We start from the raw sequence: 25,019 nt of genomic DNA, 5'->3' as shown, positions 1-25,019 counted from the left end.
CTTTCTATTTCTTCTGTCTTTTTTCTTTCTATTCCTCAATGGATAATATCAGTTGACCTATTTTGAGTTCATTGTTTCTTCTGCTTGCTTATATCAGCTGTTGAACCTTTCTAGAGAATTTTTCATTTCTAGAGTTCAAAGTTATTGTACTTTGAACTCTAGAATTTTATTTTTTGTTTTTTTGTTTTTTTGTGTGGTTTTTTGCAGTACGCAGGCCTCTCACTATTGTGGCCTCTCCTGCTGAGGAGCACAGGCTCCGGACGCGCAGGCTCAGCGGCCATGGCTCACGGGCCCAGCCACTCCGCGGCATGTGGGATCTTCCCGGACCAGGGCACGAACCCATGTCCCCTGCATTGGCAGGTGGACTCTCAACCACTGCGCCACCAGGGAAGCCCTAGAATTTAATATTTTTAGTAACTTTTTTTCTCTTTATTCACATTCTCTGTTTGGTGAGACATTTTTCTCTTGCCTTCTTTTAGTTCTATAGACATGTTTTCTTTTAGCTCATATTTAAAATAGCTGGCTTAAAGTCATTGTCTAGTAAGTCCAACATCTGAATTTCCTTAGGGACAGTTTCTGTTGTTTGCTTTTCTTCCTGTGTTTGGGCCATTCTTTCTTATTTCTTTGCCTATCTTGTAATTTTTTATTGAAAAACTATGGACATTTAAAATACTAAATGTACATTTAAATAACGTGAGCATCTTAGATAGCATAAAAATGTCCAAATAACGGACACTTTAAATAACAAAATGTGGCAATTATGGAAATTAGATTTTGCCCCCTTTCTGGGGGTGTTTATTGTTCCTGCTTATTGTGGTTGCTGTTGGTGTAGTAACTTTGTGAACTAATTCTGTTTCATGTGGCCAGTGAAGTCACTATTTGGTTAGCTTAGTGGTTGGCTAATGATTGGGCAGAGATTTCTTTAAATGCCTGCAACCAGTAAATCTCCCAGTCTTTGCCAAAGACCTCTGTGTGTATTAGGGCATACCTTCAGCACTCATCCAGGCAGTTAACTGCCTTAGCTGTTGCTTTCTGCTTGTACACAGCTCCAAAGTTAGTTTGTCAAAAGTGATACCTTAGGGCCTTCTCAGGTCTTGCTGAGTGTACACACAGCTCTAGCCATGCACATAGCATTAAGTGTGTACATAAGCTTCTAGATTCCCAGGAACGTGGGAGCTTTTCAAAGTTCCTATGATATCTCATTCTGAGATATTCCTTTCAATCTTTTTGATTAGTCTGTTTGTCCCAACTGTTGTTCACTGCCTTAAGCAACTGTGAGGATAAAATACTCGCCTGTAATTGTTTTCAACAAACGTCCTCTTGGGGAAAAGGTCTTTTGCACTGAGTAAGTTCTGAGTTAAGTCAAATACAGATAGTGTTGCAAATGGGGTCTTTCCAGGAGCCACCAGACAGGTCAAATAGTGATAATTCGGAGGGGTTGTTGGTGAATGAAGCTTTGAATGAGCTCCAGCTTTGTTCTGTTCCGTCTGGTGTCTGCTAAGCTGAGCTGGGAATGTGGACTGTAATTTTTCAGGGCTGTCATGGATTTGGAGAGCAGGGGAAGGGACTAGGGCAAGTTAAAATGTCACAAAGCTTGTTGTTCTTACTGAGATCCTTTCTTCCTTTTTGTAAATGCATCCTGGGTACAAGCTCTTGGCTAATTTTGAGAGTTCTGATAGAGTTTATTCCAACTGTTTTTGTCATTTTTCTTGCTGTTTTTATGGAGGAGAGAATTTTTAGAGTTACTTACTGTACTGTTTTCTCTGATGTCACCTTCACTTGGCTTTGACATCCTGTGCTGACAGGCCTCCATGTTTGGAAGTCCTCCCAAACCTCCACCCCCCACCTCACCCAGACTTTGACTCCCCCTGTCAGACCACTCTGCATAGATGACCTCTTCACCTTGCTTGGACTCGTAACTTTCCATGCCATGCCACCTACCCCTTAAGCACCCACCCCTCCATGTAGACATGTTCCTCACCATTCTTAGATTCCAGTATCGCACACTGGTTTGTCACCACCTGTGGATGCTCTTCTTGTCCCAATAAGACTCTGATTCTCCATGCTGAGCCATCTCCCTATGAGGATACCCATCCCCACCTCACTTGAACTCTAATACCTCTTGTGTGTTACCAGTACATGTTGATATCCACCCTGTCCTGCTCAGGCTCTGATACCCTATACTGAGCTGCCTCTTGTGGGATTGTCTTTCACATCTCACCCAGGCTCTGCAATCCAAGATGCAGTGGGTCTTCTATACTTATACCTCTTTAATCTGCTTGGGCTATGACTCTTTCTGCTGTGGGACATTTTGATTTGTCACCTCCCACGATCACTCGGGTGGATGCCCAACTTGCTCTGCAACATTCAGTTGCTTTAGTATTGAGTTGTTCAGGATGCAGAATAGATGTGCTTAATTTTTTGACACCCAACAATGTTATTACAGATTTACTAAAGAAATAAGAAAAACACAGATCCTAAAAGGAACAGAGAGAATATATAAAAGACAAGTATACTGCTGTTGTGAAAGTTAACAAGAATTTGAGGTGTAAAGATTTACCTAGGAACTTAAAATAAAACCAGTAATTTTTTTAAAATTCATGTTATATAGTGACAGACATTCATAAGAGCTCCTCCCAGGAGGAGGAGGCTAGATACCTAGCCTAATCAGAAGAATGTAGGAAAGACTTTCTGGCAAAAGTGATTCCCAGAAGTCTCAAGAGATGTTTATGGGTTCATCTGGAAAGGTGGTACTTGGAAAAGGAACAGATGTGAACGGGGAAGACGTACAAGCAGAGGAGCAAACAGCAAGAGTATAGGTATGGACACAGGAAGCAGTACCTTCTGTTCAGGAAATAGAATACTGATGAGGATAATGTATACAGGGTATGGCCAGGGAGACTAGGGAGTAAATGTGGAGAGGAGGAAAAGATCATCCCCACAGAAGGAGCAGTCCGAGCAAAGATATGGTTATATGAAAGCATTTTAAGCCTACTGTGTCAATAGTATGGTAAGACTGGAATGGAGAGTGTATTAAGGGTGCAAAAGGTAAACATGGAAAAGATAGATTGGAGCCTGATTATGGAGAAACCTAATGTGTGTTTATACATATGTGTAGGTATATGTATGTGTACTTATTTGTGTGTGTGTTGAGTAGGGGAGTGGCTTCAAATCAGTGATTTAGCCTGAAGATGCTTAGTCTGGCATCACTGGTTGGGATGGAGAAGGGGTTGCTGTTTAGAATTTAGAGTCAGGGAGATGAATTTGGAATCTTATGTAATAGCTTAGTGAAGGTTAAGAATATGGTAAGAGTTGTGGGGATTGGGCACAATAAGAAGTAACACGGAGTTTGAGACGCTTGGGAATTGATCATTCGAGGAAGCCAGAGGGAAAAGAAATAGAAAAAGCTAAAACTTGGTGTAGTGATTGGATTATTGTTTAGGATTTAAAATTAAAACTGTGAAGAGGTAATCGGTTTAAGAAATGCTGGGATGGTCAAAGGAGAAATTATCCGCAAGCTCAGCTCCAAAAGTGGGACTTGTGACCCAAGTTGTTAAGATGTTAAGAATTGATTGATTGGCAGCTCTGGAGTGTAAGAGTCTTACATTGTGAGGACACATGGGAAAATGACTGAGCCTGAAGACAGTGAACACAAAGGAGAATGCAATACAGAACTCTAGTGGGTAGAGGGGAGAAGTGTTTGGAACTTTAGTGACTTGAGAATGGCATGAGAAAAGGCTAAGTTTATTTAAACCTTAGGCCTCATGTATAATATGGACAGTAGAGATTTGATATAATCAGTGGAAGGTTAAAAACTGAGAGGATAAACCAACATGAAGCCAGTGACTTATGATTAGGGGCTAGTTAACACCAAAAGACTAAGAGTGTTCCACTTATGAGACTTTGTTCCCCTTACATAAAGGAAACAGCAAGCTGTGGATTTCAGTATGTTTTTCCCTTTGTGTGTCAAGCAGGTTTCAGCTAATGTTACTATTTTGTTAGGTTTCCCAGAGATTTCTACTTGCTGTTATAGGATGAAAAAAATTAAGGAATACGTGAATTGGAATGTTTTCATTTTTTAAAAATTGAGCATATCAGTTCATTGTAATTCAGCATTGTTCTTTTTCTCCTTTTGCATTAGTCTGCTTTGCTTACTTATTAGTACAATATGTTGCTAGTTTAATTTTATCTTTTATGCATGGCATCATTAATTCAGGTGCCCAGTGAGAACTAGATAAAAGTTTATTTAGATGATGATAGTGTCCTTTTTATGTAAAAAACACTCACTGTTTTCTCTTTCCTCACATCTCCCTTGGGGTTTTCTTGGTAGTATTTCCTTTCAGGTCCAAAGTTTGGACAGAAGTTTTTGAATTCGTAATTAGAATGTTTCCTTAATTCTAGGGAATAGTAATAAATGGATTAGAAATGTGAGACAAAAAGTAATCTTTTCAAGTCAGTACTTGCAGGGTATAAAAGATATTTTAGGATAATTGTTTTCAATTATATGAAAAAAATTTATTAAAATTTCCTGCCTTTCTGTTTCCTCTGTTTCTGTTCCCCAAACAAGTTGACAAACAGCTGTGACAGAAGCAATCTTAAAATAAACAAAAGTATCTTAAGTTGAATAGTATATGTCATAATATCACTCAATGAAATCCTTTGTATCTTGTTATTGTAGTGGTAACTCTTGATAGGTGTGGGAAATGACACAATTCTATATTGTGCCTTCTATATTTTTCATTTTAGTTTTTGTTTTATTGAGGTATAAAAGGTATTTTGAAACTAATCATTTATATTTACTAAAGAGGAAGGAATTCTAAAAAACTATTATCTGGGTTTTTTCATTTGTTCTTTCATTTATGTGTTAAATACTTAATGGGCATCTAGTATTGGCCAGGTTCTAGGCTCTGAATATACAGCTGTAAACCAAACAGTCAGAAGTCCTTGCTTTCAGAGAGCTCACATTCTTGGGAGACAGGGAGACAATAAACAAAATCAATCATTAAGTGTATTTTTTGCCAGGTAGTGAGTGCTGTGAAGAAAAATAAAGCAGAGGAAGAAGAATAGGAAAGAGATATTTTTATTTTATATGTTGTAGTCAAGAATGAGATATTTAAGTAGGGAGCAAGCAATGTGGATATTTGGGAGAAAGGACTATATAGAGAGAGAAAGGACTAGAGCATGAAAGGGCTCTTGAAGGTCAGAGTAAGAGCCTGGGAAACCATCAGATTTTTTAAAGTAAAAGAGTGACATAATCAGGCTTAACAGTTAAATGGATCACAGTGATTGCTAAGAGAACAGTCTGTTAAGGGGGTAAAGATGGAACGTAGGAGGCCAGAAGGCTACAGTCCAGGCAAGAGGTGATGGGGGCTTTTAAATGCGGAGGTAGTATGAAGTGGTTGGATTCTTGGTAGATAGAGCAATGGTGTTTTCTGATGGATTGGATGTCAGATTGAGTGAAAGAAAAGTCAAGGAAGCCTCCACGGTTTTTGGCCTGAGCATTTGAAAGGATGCACTTGCCATTTATTGAGATGGAGAAGAAGATTGAGAAGATGGAACACATTCAGGAGTTCAACTTAAGTCATTTTAATTTGAGATGCTTGTTACATATCCAAGTAGAGATGCCAAATAGGCAACTGGATATACAGATCTCTGGAGTTAAGGAAAAACATCCAGGTTGGAGATGGTATTTGAGCATTGAGAGCGTGTAGGTAGCATTAAAATAATGGGACTGGGTGAAATCATCGAGTCCCTACTTGAAAGTGAGTACGACAGAGAAGAGATGTGAGTCCTGGGAATTTCTTATGTTTGGAGATTGCGAAGATGGGAAGGAACCAGCACAGGATACTGAGGAGTGCCAGTGAGATACCAAGGGAGAGTGGTATCCTGGAAGCCAACTGTAGAGTGTTTCAAGGAGAGAAGGATGATCAGTCTTGTTAAATGCTGTCGATAGTTTTGAGTAAGACAAGGATGAGGAACTGACTGTTAGACTTACCGATGTGGAAATGCTGAAAGTTTTTTATTAATATGTCAAAATATAAACTCTGAAAAATATTGTCTGCTTTTATGTGAAGAGGAAAAGGAATATACATGTTTAGAACTAGAATTATTTGGGGCAGGAGTCCTTAGTAGTAAGTTGGTTCAAAACAAATAAAATTTGTGATTTTCTGGTTCTGAGCCTACATGAGAAAAAAAAAGGCTGCTATAGCCTAAAATATGATCTAGCTAATAACATACAGCATTGACATTGTGTCCAAATCAGTATAACTTTTCTTAAGTTGTGAGCTCCCAAGGGAAAAAACTCTGTTTCCTCAATTCAGTTAATATAACACTTAACATGGTACCTAACTTTGTGGGAAGATACAAATAAGTGTGATTCTTGTAAATGATTTTAATAAGTTAAATTCTTACGTATTTATATAGGAAAGAATTTGTAATAATTTACTCAAGTAGCTGGGTATAAGTGGAAATAACGTATCCATTAGTTATGTATGTATGGTATAGTAGAATGCGGTAGCAGAAAGATTCCTAGAAAGTAAAGCTTTGGTTCATTCCTGCCTCTGCCACTGATAGACTCTGTGAATAAAGAATCAAAGACTTGGCTATCTAGAATCAGCTGTCAGTACCTAGTTAGGTGACAAGAAAATGATAAAAAGGATAAAAAGGATTAAAAGGATACTAAAAAGGATACTAAAGTCATTTTCTGTGCAATGATTTCTTAAAACACTTTTCTCTTTGAAATTAAGTTTAAATATCTGATTTCATTCTTTTAATATGTTATATAGTCTTAGTTTGTAAGCTATAAACAAGTTTTGAATTTATCCATACTATCAGGGATACTCTCTCAATTTGACTTAGTCATTTAGCTCATATTTATTCAGCATCTGCTATATTCCAGACTGATACAGATGCTAACAGTATACCTGTGAAGAAGAGAGACAAGGACTCTATCTTATGGAAGTCTTATGGAGTAAGACTTCTTTCAGGGGACCTCGGGGAAAAATAGAATTTTTTAACCAAGAAACACATTATCTGAGGTAATCTCATTGCTCTGTCTTCTGTAGTTTTTTGTTTCAACCAGTACTTAAGAGCAGATTCGTTCAGCATTGATAAAGTTCTGCTCTCATTGAACTTACATGCCAGCTGGGGAGAGGGAAGAGTATAAAGACATATAAGAAACAACGAGTAAAATACTTTCATATAATTTAGAGGTCATTGTCATAATAATCGTAGGATATGACAAGAGTTATAAATAGTGGAAATAGGCTTATTAAGTATGTGGGTAGCATGAAACTTAGATAAAAATTACTAAATTGAGGGCTTTGTAGAGTCACCTGTGTAGTTTCATCTACTGTCCATATATGCCTCATTGCCTGAAGTGGCTTCTGTGGGCTCAGCAGGTTTTTACAATCCATGACTTTAAAGACCACCCTACTATACCAGGCTAGCCCTGGTCTGTTCACATAGAGAGGCAAGGGTCTGGAGAGAGAGAGCAGAAGCATGCAAGGCCTCTTGCAGTCTAAATTGGTACAGAATTGTTTTTGTTACATTCTATAGGTTAATGAAAGTTAAAAAGGCCAGCTCAGGTTGAAGGCATGGAGAAACAGGTTCTAGCACCTAAGTTTTGCCTCGGGCCTTATTTTCTGTGAAACTCAGACTATGAGATTGTCTATCATGCTACAGTTTTGTTTTGTTTTGTTTTTTCTTTAGCCAATGTCCTTGAATATGCTTAAATTTTTTTTGGCATAAGTACTATTAAGGTATGATTAATAAAAATAAAATAATACAACATTGTAAATCAACTATACTCCAATAAAAAAAATTTTCAAATTATATATAGTCCCATTACCTCCACAATAAAACAGTCCATTATTTTCCAATTTTCTTTTCTAATGCTTTTCCATATACATAAAACATTTTGCAGTAATTCCTCCTTGACTACTTATCATAATATATTCAGCATTTTTTTCTTTTTTAACCTCACCCCAGCATGATAGTCATTACCACTACTGAATTATCTTCAAAAATTTTCCTAATGGCACAATATTCAAATTTTGAGAGATCTGACAGATTATTTTCATTTTTGTTCTATTATTGACTCTGTGGTTTTACTATTAATGATACTCATAAAAATTTATATATAAAGATTTTCTGACCTCTGCTTTTCTAACATGTAGCATGATTGAATAAAAGATCAAAGAACTTGATATGAACAATCACTTAGTATAAAATGTGTTGCAAAATATAGTCACTAACAATAATCTGATTGTTAGCTTTATAATTTTGTGCAGTTTATATAAAAGAGATGAATTGTTCGATTTGTTCACTCAAAAAATATTTGTCATATGCCAGGCATCATTGTAGCCTTCTTAAATACAAATACAAATAAAATATGGAATTGACCTAAAAACAACAAAAACAAAAACACCCTGCTTCTTCAGATACAACTGCTTGCAACTTGTGGTCTGTGGTACTTTTGCTAGTTTTATATCTTTGTATATATATTTTTTCATCAAGGGCTCCTTGTCCTAAAGTTTCCTTCACTGCACTCCCACTTAAATTTTTTCTTTCTGCTTATAGTCCAGTCAGTTGAAATATGTACTTTCCCAAATCAAGTGATATCTATGAATGGGTATATATTTTTATCTTATACTGAACAAGATTGAGAGAACCTTTTCCCAGCCAATTTGAATTGCTTATTCACTTATTTTAAAAAATTTTGATTTTCAAAATATGCTTTTTTTAAATGTGCCTTTTAAACTTTCACTTATTTAAGAAACGCCAGTATACTTCTTTGTAATCTACATATGGTAGATTTGTATCCTCCATTGTATTTTATTTTTTACATTTTTCTTTTGAAATAATTTTAGACTCATAGAATTTATAAAATTATTAGTACAGAGAGTTCTCCTGTACCCTTTACTTATTTTTCACCAATGATAACATCTTACATAACTGTAGTACAATTATCAAAACCAGGAAGTTGACATTGGCACAATGCTGTTAATGAAACTACAGTTCTTGTTCGAGATTTCACCAGTTTTTCCATGCAGTCTTTTTTTGGAGGGTGCGGGTTCATAGTCCTATGAAATTTGATCACATGTGTAGATTCTTGTAACCACCAATAACCACCACCACAAAGTACAGAACTATTTCATCACTTCAGAGAAGCTCCCACATGCTACTCCTTTATAGTCACACTCTCACCCTAGTCCTAAGCCATGATAACCACTGATTTGTCCCCATCACTGTACTTTTGTCACTTAAGAATATTATGTGAACAGAATCATGTAGTTTGTAACCTTTTGATACTTTGTCACTAACCCCTAATGCCCCTGAGATTCATTGAAGATTTTGTGTGCAAGGATAGTTCGTTCCTTTTTATTGTTGAATAGTATTCCATTGTATGGATGTACCACAGTTTATCAGTTCACCCAGTAAAAGGCGTTTGGGTTGTTTTCACTTTGGAGGTATTACAAATAAAGCTGCTGTGAACATTTGTATACAGATTTTTGTGTGAACACAAGTTTTTATTTCCCTAGGACAAATATCTAGGGGTGCAATTGTTGGGTTGTGTGCTACAAGTGTATGTTTAACTATGAGAAACTGCCAAATTGTTTTCCATAGTGACTCTACCGTTTTACATTTTCATCAGTTTCTCCACATTTTCATCAGCACTCGGTAACATCTGTATTTTTAAATTTAGCTTTCTAATAAGTGTGTAGTTATATTTGCATTTTTCTAATGGCTAATGATGTCCAACATGTTTACATGTGCTTATTTGTCATTTTTACCTTTGATGGAGTGTCTCTACAAGTCTTTTGCCCATTTTCTAATTGGATTGATTGTTTTCTTACTGATGAAAGGTGTCCTTTATGTATTCTTGGTACATTTTCTCCCAGGCTGTAGCCTGTCTTTTCGTCCTCTTAACTGAGTGATACACAGTGCAAAAGTTTTTAATTTTGATGAAGTCCAGTTTATCAATTTTTTCCCTTTAATGTTTGTGCTTTTGCTGTCTTATTAATTCCTTGCCTAACCATAGGTTATAAAGAGTTTCTCCTATGTTTTCTTCTAAAAGTTTTATAGTTTTTTTTTTTTCACATAGATCTTTGATCCGTTTTGAGTTAACTTTTTTATAAGGTATGAAATTTTGGTCAAAGGTCTTTTTCTTGCTTATAGAGGTCCAGTTATTCCAACAGCATTTGTTGAGAGGCTGTTCTCCTCCATTGGGTTGCTTTTGCATGTTTGTCAAAATCAACTGGACGTTGCCAAATGCTGGTGAAGATGTGGAGCAACAATGCTGGTGGGAATGCAAAATGGTATAGCTACTTTGGAAGGCAGTTTGTTAGTTTCTTACAAGACTAAACATACTCTTATCATTACAACCCAGCAATCACTCTCCTTGGTATTTACCCAAATGAGTTGAAAGTTTATGTCTGAACAAAAACTTACACAAGAATGTTTATAACAGCTTTATTAATAACTGCCAAAACTTGGAGGCAACCAAGATGATCTTCAGTAGGTGATAGGTGAATAGATAAATAAATTATGGGACATCCAGACAATGGAATATTGTGTAGCAGTAAAAAGCTATCCAGACCCAGAAAGAAATGGAGGAAACTTAAATGAAGGTCATTTTTTATTCCTTTCATCATTGTTTTATAGTTTTAAGCATACATATTCCATATTATATATATACCTAAGTATTTAATTTTTTGGAGTGATTGCAAATGGTATTAATTTTGGTTTCCACTTGTTTGTTTCTAACAAAGAGAAATATGATTGATTTTTGTGTGTTGACCTTGTTTCCTTTGACCACGCTAAACTCTCTTATTAGTTCTATGAGTTTTTTGAGAATCCCTGTAGTGTTCTACATAGATAAACATTTCATCTCCAAACAGGGACAGTTTTATTTCTTCCTTTGTAATCTGTATGTTGTTTCTTTTTCTTGCCTTATTGCACTGGTTAGGATTTTAAGTACTGTGTTCAATAGGAGTAGTAAAAGCTGTATTGATTTGTTTATATGTCATTGAAGATTTTTGCATCTCTGTTTCTGAGGGCTGTTGGCCTGTAGCTTGCTTGCTTGCTTTTTTTCCCCCTTATTATTGTTGTATTGTCTTTATCTGGTTTTGGTATCAGGATAATGCTGGCTTCATAAAATGAGTACTTCCTGGAAGAGACTGTGTAGAATTGGTGTTATTTCTTTTTTAAATCTTTGTTAGAATTCTCCAGTGAAATCATTTGTGCCTAGCAATTTCCTTTTTTGGAAAGTTTTAAACTATTAATTCAGTTTCTTTAGCAATTATAGATAGGACTATTTAGATGATCTGTTTAATCTTGGGTGAGTTTTGGTAATTTGCGGTTATCAAGGATTTGGTCCACTTTAACTTGTTGAATTTAAATCCAAAGAGTTATTTTTAGTGTTCTCTTATTATTCTTTTAATGTCTGTGGAGTATTTAACTATATTCTCTGTTTCATTCCTGATATTGGTAATTTGTGTTCTCTTTTTTTTTTTCTTTGTCAGAGTTGCCAGATGTTTATCAATTCTGTTGATCTTTTTAAGGAACCAGCTTTCGGTTTTATTGATTTTTATTTATTGCTTTTCAGTTTTCAATTTCATGGATTTCTGTTCTATATTGTATTTTCCTTCTGCTTGCTTCGTGTTCCTTTTGCCCTTTTCAAGTTTCTTGATGTGGGAACTTAGATTATTGATCTGCAGTTTTTCTTCTTTTCTAATGTAATCTAATATAATCATTCAGTAATACGTATTTCCCTTTAAGCACTACTTAAGCTACATCTCATAAATTCTGATATAGTTTTATTTTTATTCAGCTCAATATATAGTTTAATTTTCCTTATTACTGTTTTTGACCCACAGATTATTTAGAAGTATGGTGTTTAATTTTCAGGTGTTTGGAGATTTTTGTTATCTTCCTATTAGTGATTTCTAGTTTAATTCCATCATAGTAAGGGAACATACTTTGTATGATTTCAGTTCTTTAAGATTTTTTATGATATAAGATATAGCCTATCTTGGGGAATGTTGCATATGCCTTGAAAAGAGTATGTATTCTACTTTATCAAATGGAGTATTCTGCAAATGTCAATTTAAATCCATTTGATTTATGGTATTTGTTTGTTATCTTATATCCTTGCTAACTTTCTGTACTGTACTTTGTCCGTTACTGAGAAGGGTTTTGAAATCCCCAACTGTAATTGTGGATTTGTGGATTTTTCTTAGTTCTATCAGTTTTTACTATGTCTTTTGAAGCTCTGTTCTTTGGTGCATACACAGTTAGGAAATGTTTTATCTTATTGGAGAAATGACCATTTTCTTTTTGTAGTCTAATCTCCCTCTTTGTCCCAGGTAGTTTTCTTTGCTCTGAATTTTATTTTGCTATTAATACATCCACTCAAACTTTCCTTGATTAGCATTTGCATGGTATAACTTTTTCTATACTTTTAACCCTCCCCCTTTGTTATTAAATTTGAATTGAGTTTCTTGTAGACGGTATATAGTTGGGTCATGTTTTTAAAAACTCATTCTGACAAATTCTTTTAATTGGTGTGTTGAGAATGTTTACATTTAATGTAATTATTGCTACGTTTGGATTTAAATGTGCCAGTTCATAATTTTCTTTTTGTGCCCTCTGTTTTTCTTTTTTCTCTTTCCCTGTCTTACTCTGGGTTACTTGAACAAAGATTTCAATTTATCTGTAGTGTTTTTGAGTATACTTCTTTCTATATTTTTTCTTGTGATCTAGGAAATACAACATATATTCTTAAGTTATCATAGTCTACTAGTATCAACATTTTACCACTTCAAATACAATGTAGTAATCTTAGCATCACTCAGGTCCTTTCACTCTCATTCCCTTGTCATATACTTGTCTTAGTACCTCTATATACATTGACAACCACCTCAGAGATATATTCTTTGCTTTCAGCAGTCAAACATAATTTACAAAACTGAAGAGGAAAAGAATTGCCAGTTATATTAATCCATATTATTACTCTTTCCATAGATCTTTCTTCATTCCCGATGTTCTAATTTTCATTCTGTTTGCTTTCTTGTCTGAAGGTCTTCCTTTGACAATTATTTTAGAGCAGATCTGCTGGCATCAAATTCTCTTTGTTTTCCTTCATCTCAAAATGTCATTATATTTCCTTCATTCCTGAAGAATGCTTATGCTGAATGAAGAAGGCTTGGTTGACTTCTTTTCTTTTTCAACACTTGAAAAATATCACTTCCTTACGCCTGTTTGATTTCTCATGAGAAATCCACTGTCATTCAAATCATTGTTCCCCTATAGGTTTATATTGTTTTCTGGCTGCCCTAGTTTTCAGAAATTTTATTATCATATTCTGGGAATGAATTTCTTTGGGTTTTTCCTGTTTGGGATTTGCTCAGCTTTTTGTCTCTATAAGTCCAACCCCTCCCCGCCAAATTTCAGATGTTTCAGTCATTGTCTCTTTAAATAATTTTTCACCCCCATATCCATTCTTCTCTTCTTCTGGGATTCTGAAGAAACAAATATTAGACGTTTTGTTTCTGTCCCACAGCTTACTGAGGCTCTTTTGAGTTTTTTGTTTTTTTTTTTTGCGGTACACGGGCCTCTCACTATTGTGGCCTCTCCCGTTGCAGAGCACAGGCTCCGGACGCGCAGGCTCAGCGGCCACGGCTCACGGGCCCAGCCGCTCCGTGGCATGTGGGATCTTCCCGGACCGGAACACGATCCCGTGTCCCCTGCATCAGCAGGCGGACTCTCAACCACTGCGCCACCAGGGAAGCCCTCTTTTGAGTTTTTAAAATCTCTTTTCTTTCTGCTGTTCAGATTGGATCATTTCTACTGATCTTTCTTCAAATTCACTGAATTTTCAATAATCTCCATTATCCTATTGAGCCCCTCCAGTGAGTTTTATTTATTATATTATTTGGCTCTAAAATTTTCATTTGATTCTCGATTTACCTTTTATTTCTTTGTTGAGACTTTATAGTTATTTGTATGTTTCCAGAGTATATGTAGTTGTTGGAGCATTTTTTTTTGGTTTTGTTTTTTGAGACCTGCTTTAAAATCCTTGTCAGATAATTCCAACATCTGTCATCTCATTGTTGGTGTCTGTTGATTGTCTTTTCCAATTCAAGTTGATATTTTCCTAGTTCTTGGTATGATGAGTAATTTTGGATTACATCCTGGACATTTTGAGACTTATAAAATTTTGATTTCTTTTTAAGCCTTCTGTTTAGCAGTCAACCTGTTTTGTTTCAGAATACATGCCCTAACCCATTTTTGTGGGTTTTGGTTCCAATATAGTTTTTTTTCTTTTACATCTTTATTGGAGTATAATTGCTTTACGATGGTGTGTTAGTTTCTGTTTTATAGCAAAGTGAATCAGTTATACATATACATATGTTCCCATATCTGTTCCCTCTTACGTCTCCCTCCCTCCCACCCTCCCTATCCCACCCCTCCAGGCGGTCACAAAGCACCGAGCTGATCTCCCTGTGCTATGCGGCTGCTTCCCACTAGCTATCTACCTTACGTTTGGTAGTGTATATATGTCCATGCCTCTCTCTCGCTTTGTCACAACTTACCCTTTCCCCTCCCCATATCCTCGTCCATTCTCTAGTAGGTCTGTGTCTTTATTCCTGTCTTACCCCTAGGTTCTTCATGACATTTTTTTCCCTTAAATTCCATATATATGTGTTAGCATACGGTATTTGTCTTTCTCCTTCTGACTTACTTCACTTTGTATGACAGACTCTAGGTCTATCCACCTCATTACAAATAGCTCAATTTTGTTTCTTTTTATGGCTGAGTAATATTGCATTGTATATATGTGCCACATCTTCTTTACCCATTCATCCGATGATGGACACTTAGGTTGTTTCCATCTCCAGGCTATTGTAAATAGAGCTGCAATGAACATTTTGGTACATGACTCTTTTTGAATTATGGTTTTCTCAGGGTATATGCCCATTAGTGGGATTGCTGGGTCATATGGTGGTTCTATTTTTAGCTTTTTAAGGAACTTCCATACTGTTCTCCACAGTGGCTGTATCAATTTACATTCCCACCAACAGTGCAAGAGTGTTCCCTTTTCTCCACACCCTCTCCAGCATTTATTGTTTCTAGATTTTTTGATGATGGCCATTCTGACTGGTGTGAGATGATATCTCATTGTAGTTTTGATTTGTATTTCTCTAATGATTAATGAAGTTGAGCATTCTTTCATGTGTTTGTTGGCAGTCTGTATATCTTCTTTGGAGAAATGTCTATTTAGGTCTTCTGCCCATTTTTGGATTGGGTTGTTTGTTTTTTTGTTATTGAGCTGCTTATAAATTTTGGAGATTAATTCATTGTCAGTTGCCTCATTTGCAAATATTTTCTCCCATTCTGAGGGTTGTCTTTTGGTCTTGTTTATGGTTTCCTTTGCTGTGCAAAAGCTTTGAAGTTTCATTAGGTCCCATTTGTTTATTTTTCTTTTTATTTCCATTTCTCTGGGAGGTGGGTCAGAAAGGATCTTGCTGTGATTTGTGTCGTAGAGTGTTCTGCCTATGTTTTCCTCTAAGAGTTTGATAGTTTCTGACCTTACATTTAGATCTTTAATCCATTTTGATATTATTTTGGTGTTAGGGAGTGATCTAATCTCATACTTTTACATGTAGCTGTCCAGTTTTCCCAGCACCACTTATTGAAGAGGCAGTCCTTTCTCCACTGTACATTCCTGCCTCCTTTATCAAAGATAAGGTGACCATATGTACATGGGTTTATCTGTGGGCTTTCTATCCTGTTCCATTGATCTATCTTTCTGTTTTTGTGCCAGTACCATACTGTCTTGATTACTGTAACTTTGTAGTATAGTCTGAAGTCAGGGAGCCTGATTCCTCCAGCTCCGTTTTTCGTTCTCAAGATTGCTTTGACTATTCGGGGTCTTTTGTGTTTGCATACAAATTGTGAAATTTTTTGTTCTACTTCTGTGAAAAATGCCAGTGGTAGTTTGATAGGGATTGCATTGAATCTGTAGATTGCTTTGGGTAGTAGAGTCATTTTCACAATGTTGATTCTTCCAATCCAAGAACACAGTATATCTCTTCATTTATTTGTATCATCTTTAATTTCTTTCATCAGTGTCTTATAATTTTCTGCATACAGGTCTTTTGTCTCCTTAGGTAGGTTTATTCCTAGATATTTTATTTTTTTTGTTGCAATGGTAAATGGGAGTGTTTTCTTGATTTCACTTTCAGATTTTTCATCCTTAGTATATAGGAATGCCAGAGATTTCTGTGCATTAATTTTGTATCCTGCTCCTTTACCAAATTCATTGATTAGCTCTAGTAGTTTTCTGGTAGCATCTTTAGGATTCTCTATATATAGTATCATGTCATCTGCAAACAGTGACAGCTTTAGTTCTTCTTTTCTGATTTGAATTCCTTTTATTTCCTTTTCTTCTCTGATTGCTGTGGCTAAAACTTCCAAAACTATGTTGAATAAGAGTGGTGAGAGTGGGCAGCCTTGTCTTGTTCCTGATCTTAGTGGAAATGCTTTCAATCTTTCACCATTGAGGACGATGTTGGCTGTGGGTTTGTCATATATGGCCTTTATTTTGTTGAGGAAAGTTCCCTCTATGCCTACTTTCTGCAGGGTTTTTATCATAAATGGGTGTTGAATTTTGTCGAAAGCTTTCTCTGCATCTACTGAGATGATCATATGGTTTTTCTCCTTCAATTTGTTAATATGGTTTATCACATTAATTGTTTTGCGTATATTGAAGAATCCTTGCATTCCTGGAATAAACCTCACTTGATCATGGTGTATGATCCTTTTAATGTGCTTTTTAGGGGTATTCTGGTCTGCCCTGTTTGTATGCCACCCCAAGACCAATCTGAAAAATAGGTGATATTCCACTCTACAGTTCAGTTCTCAAAGCATTTGTTGTTTTCATTCTGGTTGGTTTCTTGCTGAGCTTCTAAGGAGTGTGCTTGGGAATACACAGATTGAAAGAATCCCTTTTTCCAGCTCCCTCCTCTCCATAATTTTCTCCTTCCCCCTCTAGTTGTGAAGGAGTGGTGTGCTGTCTCTTTGCTAACATTTGCTTAGTGCACGGCAGGGGATGATCCACAGGATTCTTCCTCATAGTACAGCTTTTGCACCAGTGGAGAGGGAGAGGGCTACCACTTCTTGGCTGACATTTACTAAGTACAGGGTGGGGATGGTCAACAGGGCTCTCCTCCATAGTTTCCATGGCTGCAGTACTGATGCCAAGGGGGATGTGTACTGCTTCTCTTCAAGTTAGTGCAGAGCTGGGTGGTTGGCAGAGTTTTACTCTACAGTCTTTGTGGCCTCAGTGCCAGTTGGGAGGGGTGGGACATGACTTCTTCTGTGGTGTTCAAGTGGAATAAGGAGGGGTATAGTCAAAAGGGTTCCATCCTGCAGTGCTATTCTCTTCATAGTCCTTTGACTAGAGACAGCAGACTTTTCTTGGACCTTGTTTTAGTCCATGCTTATTGGTGTTTTGGGTTTATGGGCTTCTCTACTGCCAGGCCAGGATATATAGGAAATAAAAACAAAGCAAAACAAAAAACCCCTAGAGTACTAACCACCAGGTCATCTGCAAACCAAGGTTCCTAACCAGTCTGCCTTCTTTTCTCTACCTTTCAGAATATTCTGCTAGTTGCTTCATGTATTTTGTCAGGGTTTTAAGTTGTAATTAATGTGAGGAACAAGGTAGAGTGGGCTTATTCCATCTTGTATGGAACCAGAAGTCTTGTTTATTGTAATTCAAGATTCAATATTGTAAAGCTTTCACATCGGCATTTAAGGTAAGACTAAGGAATATATTTAGTATATATGGTCTATTGATGTGGTTTTTTAAGTAAATAATTATTAAATGTGATAATCATCATTATAATCTTATACCAAGAATAGATCTTATTAGGTTAGTGCTGTCTCACTTCCATCTCCCCTCATCTTTTCAATCTTTGTGGATCATTTTGGGTCAGTCATGTTACCAGTGAACCTTTTCTACTTCTAAGAACCTTTAATCCTTCTCACTATCAACTAAAAAAGCTACCTTTGCAGTTCCTAGAATCTGGTAATTAGCTGCAGATAGAGCAGTTTTACCGTAGTGATTAAGAATATAGGCAGTGTACCACCTACATTGGAATCTTAGCTCTGCCACTTTCCCAGGATCACAAAGCTAATTACTAAAAATATTTCTGTGCCTCAGTCGTCCCTGTGTGTAAAATAGAGATAAGAATTTATCTCATAGAGCAGTTATAATGTTTGTAAATTCCATACAATAGTGCTTGTACATAGAAAGCGCTCAGACATTAGTTGCTGTTGTGATTTCTCCCACTTTTCAGCTCTTAAAAACATTTGCAGTTTGGTGACTTGCATACCTATCTTACCTCTTCCTGTTAGATTGTAAATTCCTTAAAGAGAGAGCCCGCCTTGTTAATTTTTATAATTTTTCAATGGATTTTGCAAAGTAGAAGGTGTTCAATAAATATTTACTGTATCAAATCTTAGGAAAATAGCAAAATTTTCAGTAAGATTGTTTTTCAGAGCCCATTTACTTAATATAAATTTATAACCTAAAGTAATATAATACTCTCTCTATTATATTTCAGGAATTCTAATGAATCATTGATTGACCAGCACCATTTTACCAGTTGGAATGAGTTATCAGAAATGGGCATAGTGCTTTTAGATCCAACACGTAACAGATGGCGATTACTTCTTGAAGCCAACACCTTTTTTGATTGTGTAGGATTTTTGTCTCTTCATCTTTGAATTCCAGTTTCTGCTGTTGGCAAATAAAAGGAGTTCATGTAGTTTTTGCCCAAGCTTGAGTCACCATGAGTAGTAGTTTAGGAAAAGAAAAAGACTCTAAAGAGAAAGATCCCAAAGCACCATCAGCCAAGGAAAGAGAAAAGGAGGCAAAAGCCTCTGGAGGTTTTGGGAAAGAGAGCAAAGAAAAAGAACCTAAGACCAAAGGGAAAGATGCCAAAGATGGAAAGAAGGACTCCAGTGCTGCCCAACCAGGGGTGGCTTTTTCAGTTGATAATACGATCAAACGGCCAAATCCAGCACCTGGGACTAGAAAGAAATCTAGCAATGCAGAGGTGATTAAAGAGCTCAACAAATGCCGGGAAGAGAACTCAATGCGTTTGGACTTATCCAAGAGGTCTATACACATATTGCCATCATCAATCAAAGAGTTGACTCAATTAACAGAACTTTATTTATATAGCAACAAATTACAGTCCCTCCCAGCAGAAGTGGGCTGTCTAGTAAATCTCATGACACTTGCTCTAAGTGAAAATTCACTTACCAGTTTGCCTGACTCTCTTGATAACTTGAAGAAGCTGCGGATGCTTGATTTACGGCATAATAAACTGAGAGAAATTCCTTCAGTGGTGTATAGGCTGGATTCTCTTACCACTCTTTACCTTCGCTTTAATCGAATAACTACTGTGGAAAAAGACATCAAAAACCTGTCAAAACTCAGCATGCTTAGCATTCGAGAGAACAAAATCAAACAACTACCTGCTGAAATTGGTAAGAGGCCTTGGGTTACTATTATTGTTTGTAGTATTTGTTATGCTCAATAATTTTGTCCAGTGCTTTTCCATATCAGAAAATATCTGATACTTGTCTAAAAAACAGCTGGTTTCTAAGTTTTGTCTTCTTTATGGTTTACTTTAATCAGTTATAGCGGTATTAATAGTACATGGTTTGAGATTATTTTATAGACCTAGATAATTAGTTAGAATGTAGATGTAATTGGGCCTTTTTCACACAAATCTAATCTGCTTTCATTTTCATTGGAAAAAAGTAAATTTGAAGCAGAAAAAGAATTTTTACCTAATTTTTTAATTGTTACCACCTGTTTTTAAAGTATTTACAAGATATGATTATATAAGATGCTTTAAGCCTGCATTTTCTCATTCTCTGACACCTTCTTTTTTACCTAAAAAGTGTTTGTTTAAATTCATATTACTTTTCTACCTAATTTACCACAAAAGATTGGCGTATCAGAGCCTTGTGAAGAAGCAGGGTTGTAAGAAAGTTGAAAAGAAAATTTCATTTTGAAAGTACTTACATGTTCATTAAAAACAATCTAAGGATACAGAAAAGTAGAAAAGTTAGCGATAGTTAATGCCAACACTGTTAGTATTTTGGTAGATTTCATTCTTGTTTTTATATGTAAAGCTAAATTGTACTGAAAAAAGGGGACTGTTTTTAAAAGAATAGATTGTAGAATAAAAAATAGGAAATACACATGTGTAAACAAGTCAGTAAAAAGAAGTTAGTTGTTTTGGTATTTTTAATTAAAAAAAAATTTCAGCAACTTTTGGAATGTAGTCAACCGTTGACTTACCGATTTTGAGAAATTGATAGACGGTATTATCTTTGTGGGCCCTTTTTATGAGAGTTTGAAAAATTGACATAAAAATTGATTATACAGCTTTTAAAGGGAAGTTTCCCTTTTTTGTGTGAAACACAAATTTATTCTGAATAAAACAGGTTAAATATATTGGTTGAGCATTGGTCTTATAGTGGGTGATGAAGGAAACTTTGTTTTTAGGCTGTGCAGCTATGTAGAGATATAATATTCTCTGGGTGTTTCAAAATTTTTATTTAGCTTTGAGAAAGATGCAGTTTAAATTTTAGGTATGGTGTTCTATTATATTTAGCTCTAACCAGACACTTAATTTAATTTTGGTTTAATTAAATGTATTTAGAAAATCCACAGTCATTTTTCTCAAGCAATGTACTTGTATTTATAAAGTGTGACACACTTATGAGATACTAAAATAGCCCTAGGAATTCGAATGGATATGTTCCTTTCCATGTCTTCAGATAACAATGTGGTTGTTGAATGACATTTGATTTTTGTACCAGATTCAGTCAAAATTTGACCTGTTTGTATGACTCATTGTAGAATAGAATTATAAGCTGTTGGGGAAAGAAATGCTGAATTTTTATGTAGAAATATAAAATGTTATTTCCAGTCTTTGTACTTATTGTTGTTTTGTGCATGTGTTACACTCCATTCTAAAACGTTGGCTTTCATTCATATGAAAGTCTTTCTTTGAGGATTTTTTTTTTCTTTAGAAGATGTTGTCAAATTACCTGGGAATTAAGAACATGCATTTCTTAAGCAAGAAACTATTTCATAGGACTTTAAATTTACTTCACTTTGTTCTTGAGCAGATGGTTACAACATTTTTACTAAAAAGTGAATTTTTAAAAATTGGCAAATTATATTTAATTAAATGGTTGATTTTTGTGGCTGCCTAATCTTTGGAACTTTATTCCTAAATTTGTAATTTATAAAATAACCATTGATTTGTTTTTTAATGAGCACCCTCCCACCATTAGTGACATTGAAGTTTTGTGTTCTTGTAATTTCTGTATTTCTATAAAAATAGTAACTTCATAAATGTCATTTATTTTATTCCGAGCAGGGCATCAGATAGAAAGTAAACTGCTTTAAAAAATAAAACAATATTTCTTATAAGGAGTTAGAATTTATAAGGTTTAACTTACATGCATGGATTTGGGACAAACATTGCTGAAGTCTGCGTTATGTTTCCTTATAGGGAAAAAGAAAATAAAGATCTAGTAAAAATAACATAATTGTAATAATAAGAGTAACTGTTGTTTGAGCACAGTATGTCATAGAACATACACTATTTTGTACACGTAAATTTACATCTAATATCTCATTAAATTCTTACAGTAATCCAATGAAATAGGTACTTCTCACCTCATTGTACTGAAAAAGGAACTGAAAATTTAGTGAGATTAGATAATTTACTAAAGATCATACAGTTAAGAAGATGGCATAGTCAGAGCTTGAATCTAGGTCTCACTGTACTGCTCCCACTAGTCTAGAAGAGTGGGTCTCATCCCATAGATTATGATTTACTGGTCTGGCAGGTCCAGGGGATCTGTACTTTTAATGAGTAAGTTGGGTTATTCCAAGTGTAGCTGCAGTTGAAAGCTATTACAGTAGATTTTTTTTTTTTTTGAGAGGGGACAGTGTTAACAGCTTAATTGAGATATAATTCACATACCATATGATTAATGCATTCGAAGTATACAATTCAGTGGGTTTTAGCATGTTCACAGACTTGTTCACTATCACAAACAATTATGGGAGATTTTCATCACCCCAGAAAGAAACTCTGTTCTGTTTGGCAGTTACCCCACCCCACCCATGTTTTCTCCCAACTCCTTAGCCCTAGGCAAACACTAATCTACTTTCTTTTTCTATAAATTTACCTATTCTGGACATTTCATATAAATGGAATCATAAAATATATAGTCTTTGGTGGCTAGCTTCTTTCACTTAGCATAATGTTTTCAAAATTCAGGTCATAGCATCTATCAGTACATCATTCCTTTTTATTGCTGAATGATATTCCACTGTATGATTATACCACATTTTGTTTATCCACTCATCAGTTGTTGAACATTTGGGTTGTTTTCACTTTCTGGCTATTATGAATAAAATTACTGTGAACATTTGTGTAAAAGTTTTTGTGTAGACATTTGTTTTCATTTCTCTTCGGTGTATACCTAGAAGTAGATTTACTGAGTCATATGGTAACTCTATGTTTAATCTTTCGAGGAAATACTGGACTATTTTCTTAAGTGGCTACACCATTTTACCTTCCCATTAGCAGTGTATGAGGGTTCCAATTCCTCTATATCGTCAACATTCTTGTGATTATCTGTCTTTTTTTATTATAGCCATTCCATGAGTGTGAAGTGGTATCTCATTATGTTTTTAATTTATAGTTTCCTGATTATTATTGATTTGTTTTTAACTCTTGAAGGCTATCTTTTATTATAAAGGAAAGAGAGAAATAGTTATTTTCTGTGATGCAGATCTTGCTTTACTGCTTTTTTAATTACACAAAAACCCCCCAAATCCTGAGCTCCTTTGAGAATGCTTACAAAATAAGACTCATGCACCCAGATCAAATAAAACGGAATTTGACATTTCTAAAAGTTATACGTCTTTAATGCAATTCGACTTACTGCTGAAACTCATAACAAGAGAATTTACAATTCAAAATATATGCTAATTATCATTTTGTTAAACTTTCATTTATACGTATTAGATCCACATTATTATAGATATATATATATTAGATTTATATTATGCATATTAAGTGCTTATTCTTCTCTGTTGTTTTTATGAGTATACCACTTTCAATCATGCCATCCAGTTTGTGTTCAGCAGTATATTTGAGGAATGTGAGAAATTAGAAGTTTGTGAAACATAGCCTAGTATTTAGTTTAAATAATGTATTTGGAATTTAGCAGCTGTGCTGTTGCCTTTATAGGGAAATTATGTTAAAATCTGAATACCTGTTTAAGCATTAATAGTATCTTTATTAATGCCATGTGATTTGATACTAATGATGCATATTCACATGGGTGAATACTGGCAGAAAGCAGTAAAAGGATACTGAAAGACATACGAAGAGCCAGACATAATACATTAGAGAGCAGCCAAGAAAACTCTTCACTTGGTAATATTGACTTACTTTTTTCCTTTTGTATGGTAAGTCATGGACAAATAAAGTAAATGTCCTATCTTTTTGTGTTAAATAAGATAGATGGAAACCTTAGTCATTGCTTTTTTAGATTAGTGTTTCATTCTTCCTGCCCATACCTCCTTTCACCATTTTTAATCTTGAAAGAGACTCTTCACTGAACACCAAGGCACTCAAGAAATCATGTTTTCAGAGGGAAAACAGTGAATAACCACTCCCTTACCCCATCCTTCCCTGCACCGCCCCCCCCCACCCCCCGCAATTGGCCTGGTTCCTTTGAGTTTCATGTTAGAGATGTGCTTTTGTAAATTTTTTTGGGTGGGCCTGAATAGATTAGAGTGAGGGTCATCAGGTTGTCAGTTTGAATAATTAATCACTTTACTTAAGGAAACTCTGATTAGTGAAGTTTTAAATGATTTTATTTTTCTAGAAAGAAAATGATTACTCTTTGAAACCAGAAATAAACTCCATCTTTGTCTCTTACTAATATTCCTACAACTTTTCCTTCATTGAATTAAAGGCTGGTTTAAGATTGCTTCTCCTTAAAGTTTCCTCCTATTATTATTTATAAAAACGGCTAAGTTAGAGGGAATCTTAAAAAAATCTGTTTGTCCTATATATTGTATGTTCAATAAAATGCTACATCATTTATATTGTATACAATTTTGTGTAAATTTCTCTTAGGAGAATGATCTGCTATGTTATGTATGCTTTTTGAGAACCCAGATCATTTTTACTCATTAAAAAAAACCTCTCACAGCATTCAGATATATGAGAAATTAGAAACAGCAATTTTTTAACCCATATGACTCATTAACATTTATTGAAAACAATCAATTTTCTACTATATATACTATAGTACTGCAGTTATTTTTTATGTCAAGTAATATATAATAAATATGTATGTATAATCAATATATATAAAAATACTAAGAACAGAATCAGCAATTTTTTTTAAGTTGAAGGACCTTAGAGATCTTATTTAATTCCCTATTATGTAATTTTCTATGAATTTTTGCAGGTAATAAACAGTGGGTTTTCAGTAAATGTGGCTTGAAGTGAATTTAGTGAAGCCAAATACTATTACCCAATTTTTAATATTAACCCAAATTGTAACCCTTAGTTCCTAAAATTCTTGAAGTTCTCCTAGGACTGCCAGAGGTGCTGCAATTGCTTTCATGGTCCAGGTAACATTATTTAATGATCTCATTTGAGTGTTTTGTACAAGTGCTAATGAGTAACTTAGTTTGGCAGGAAAACGAAATCAGGAAAGGGAGTTCATAGTTGTTAATAAATAACTTCTTTTCACTGGAAATCAGTAAGAAACCTTAGAGGCCTAGAAATGAACTGTTAACTTAGTTGATTGTTATCAAATTGTCAGGTGTTTCACTAAACAACAGAAACCTGGAAAAGTTACTCTTATTGCTAAAGGAGGAT

At 35.2% G+C, this 25,019-nt stretch overlaps 1 protein-coding gene across 6 annotated transcripts in view; it reads left to right on the top strand.

Annotated features, from left to right (window-relative positions):
• The window catches only part of SHOC2 (SHOC2 leucine rich repeat scaffold protein), a 111,439-nt gene that overhangs the window by 47,722 nt on the left and 38,698 nt on the right, over positions 1 to 25,019 (top strand). For 4 of the 6 annotated variants that reach the window (XM_067709426.1, XM_067709421.1, XM_067709422.1 and 1 more), the window contains one exon: positions 18,636 to 19,566. In XM_067709426.1, coding sequence (XP_067565527.1) covers positions 18,864 to 19,566 — 703 coding nt within the window. In that variant the 5' untranslated portion in view covers positions 18,636 to 18,863. Of the gene's footprint in view, positions 1 to 6,898; positions 7,038 to 18,635; positions 19,567 to 25,019 lie in introns of all 6 variants that reach the window. The other 2 variants (XM_067709423.1, XM_067709424.1) reach the window with 1 other exon arrangement.

The sequence above is a fragment of the Pseudorca crassidens genome, chromosome 16 (assembly GCF_039906515.1).
Source record: "Pseudorca crassidens isolate mPseCra1 chromosome 16, mPseCra1.hap1, whole genome shotgun sequence".
Classification (NCBI taxonomy): Eukaryota; Metazoa; Chordata; class Mammalia; order Artiodactyla; family Delphinidae; genus Pseudorca; species Pseudorca crassidens.
The sequence above is the reverse complement of the archived record's forward strand: the minus strand, read 5'-3'. Positions and strand labels throughout refer to the sequence as shown.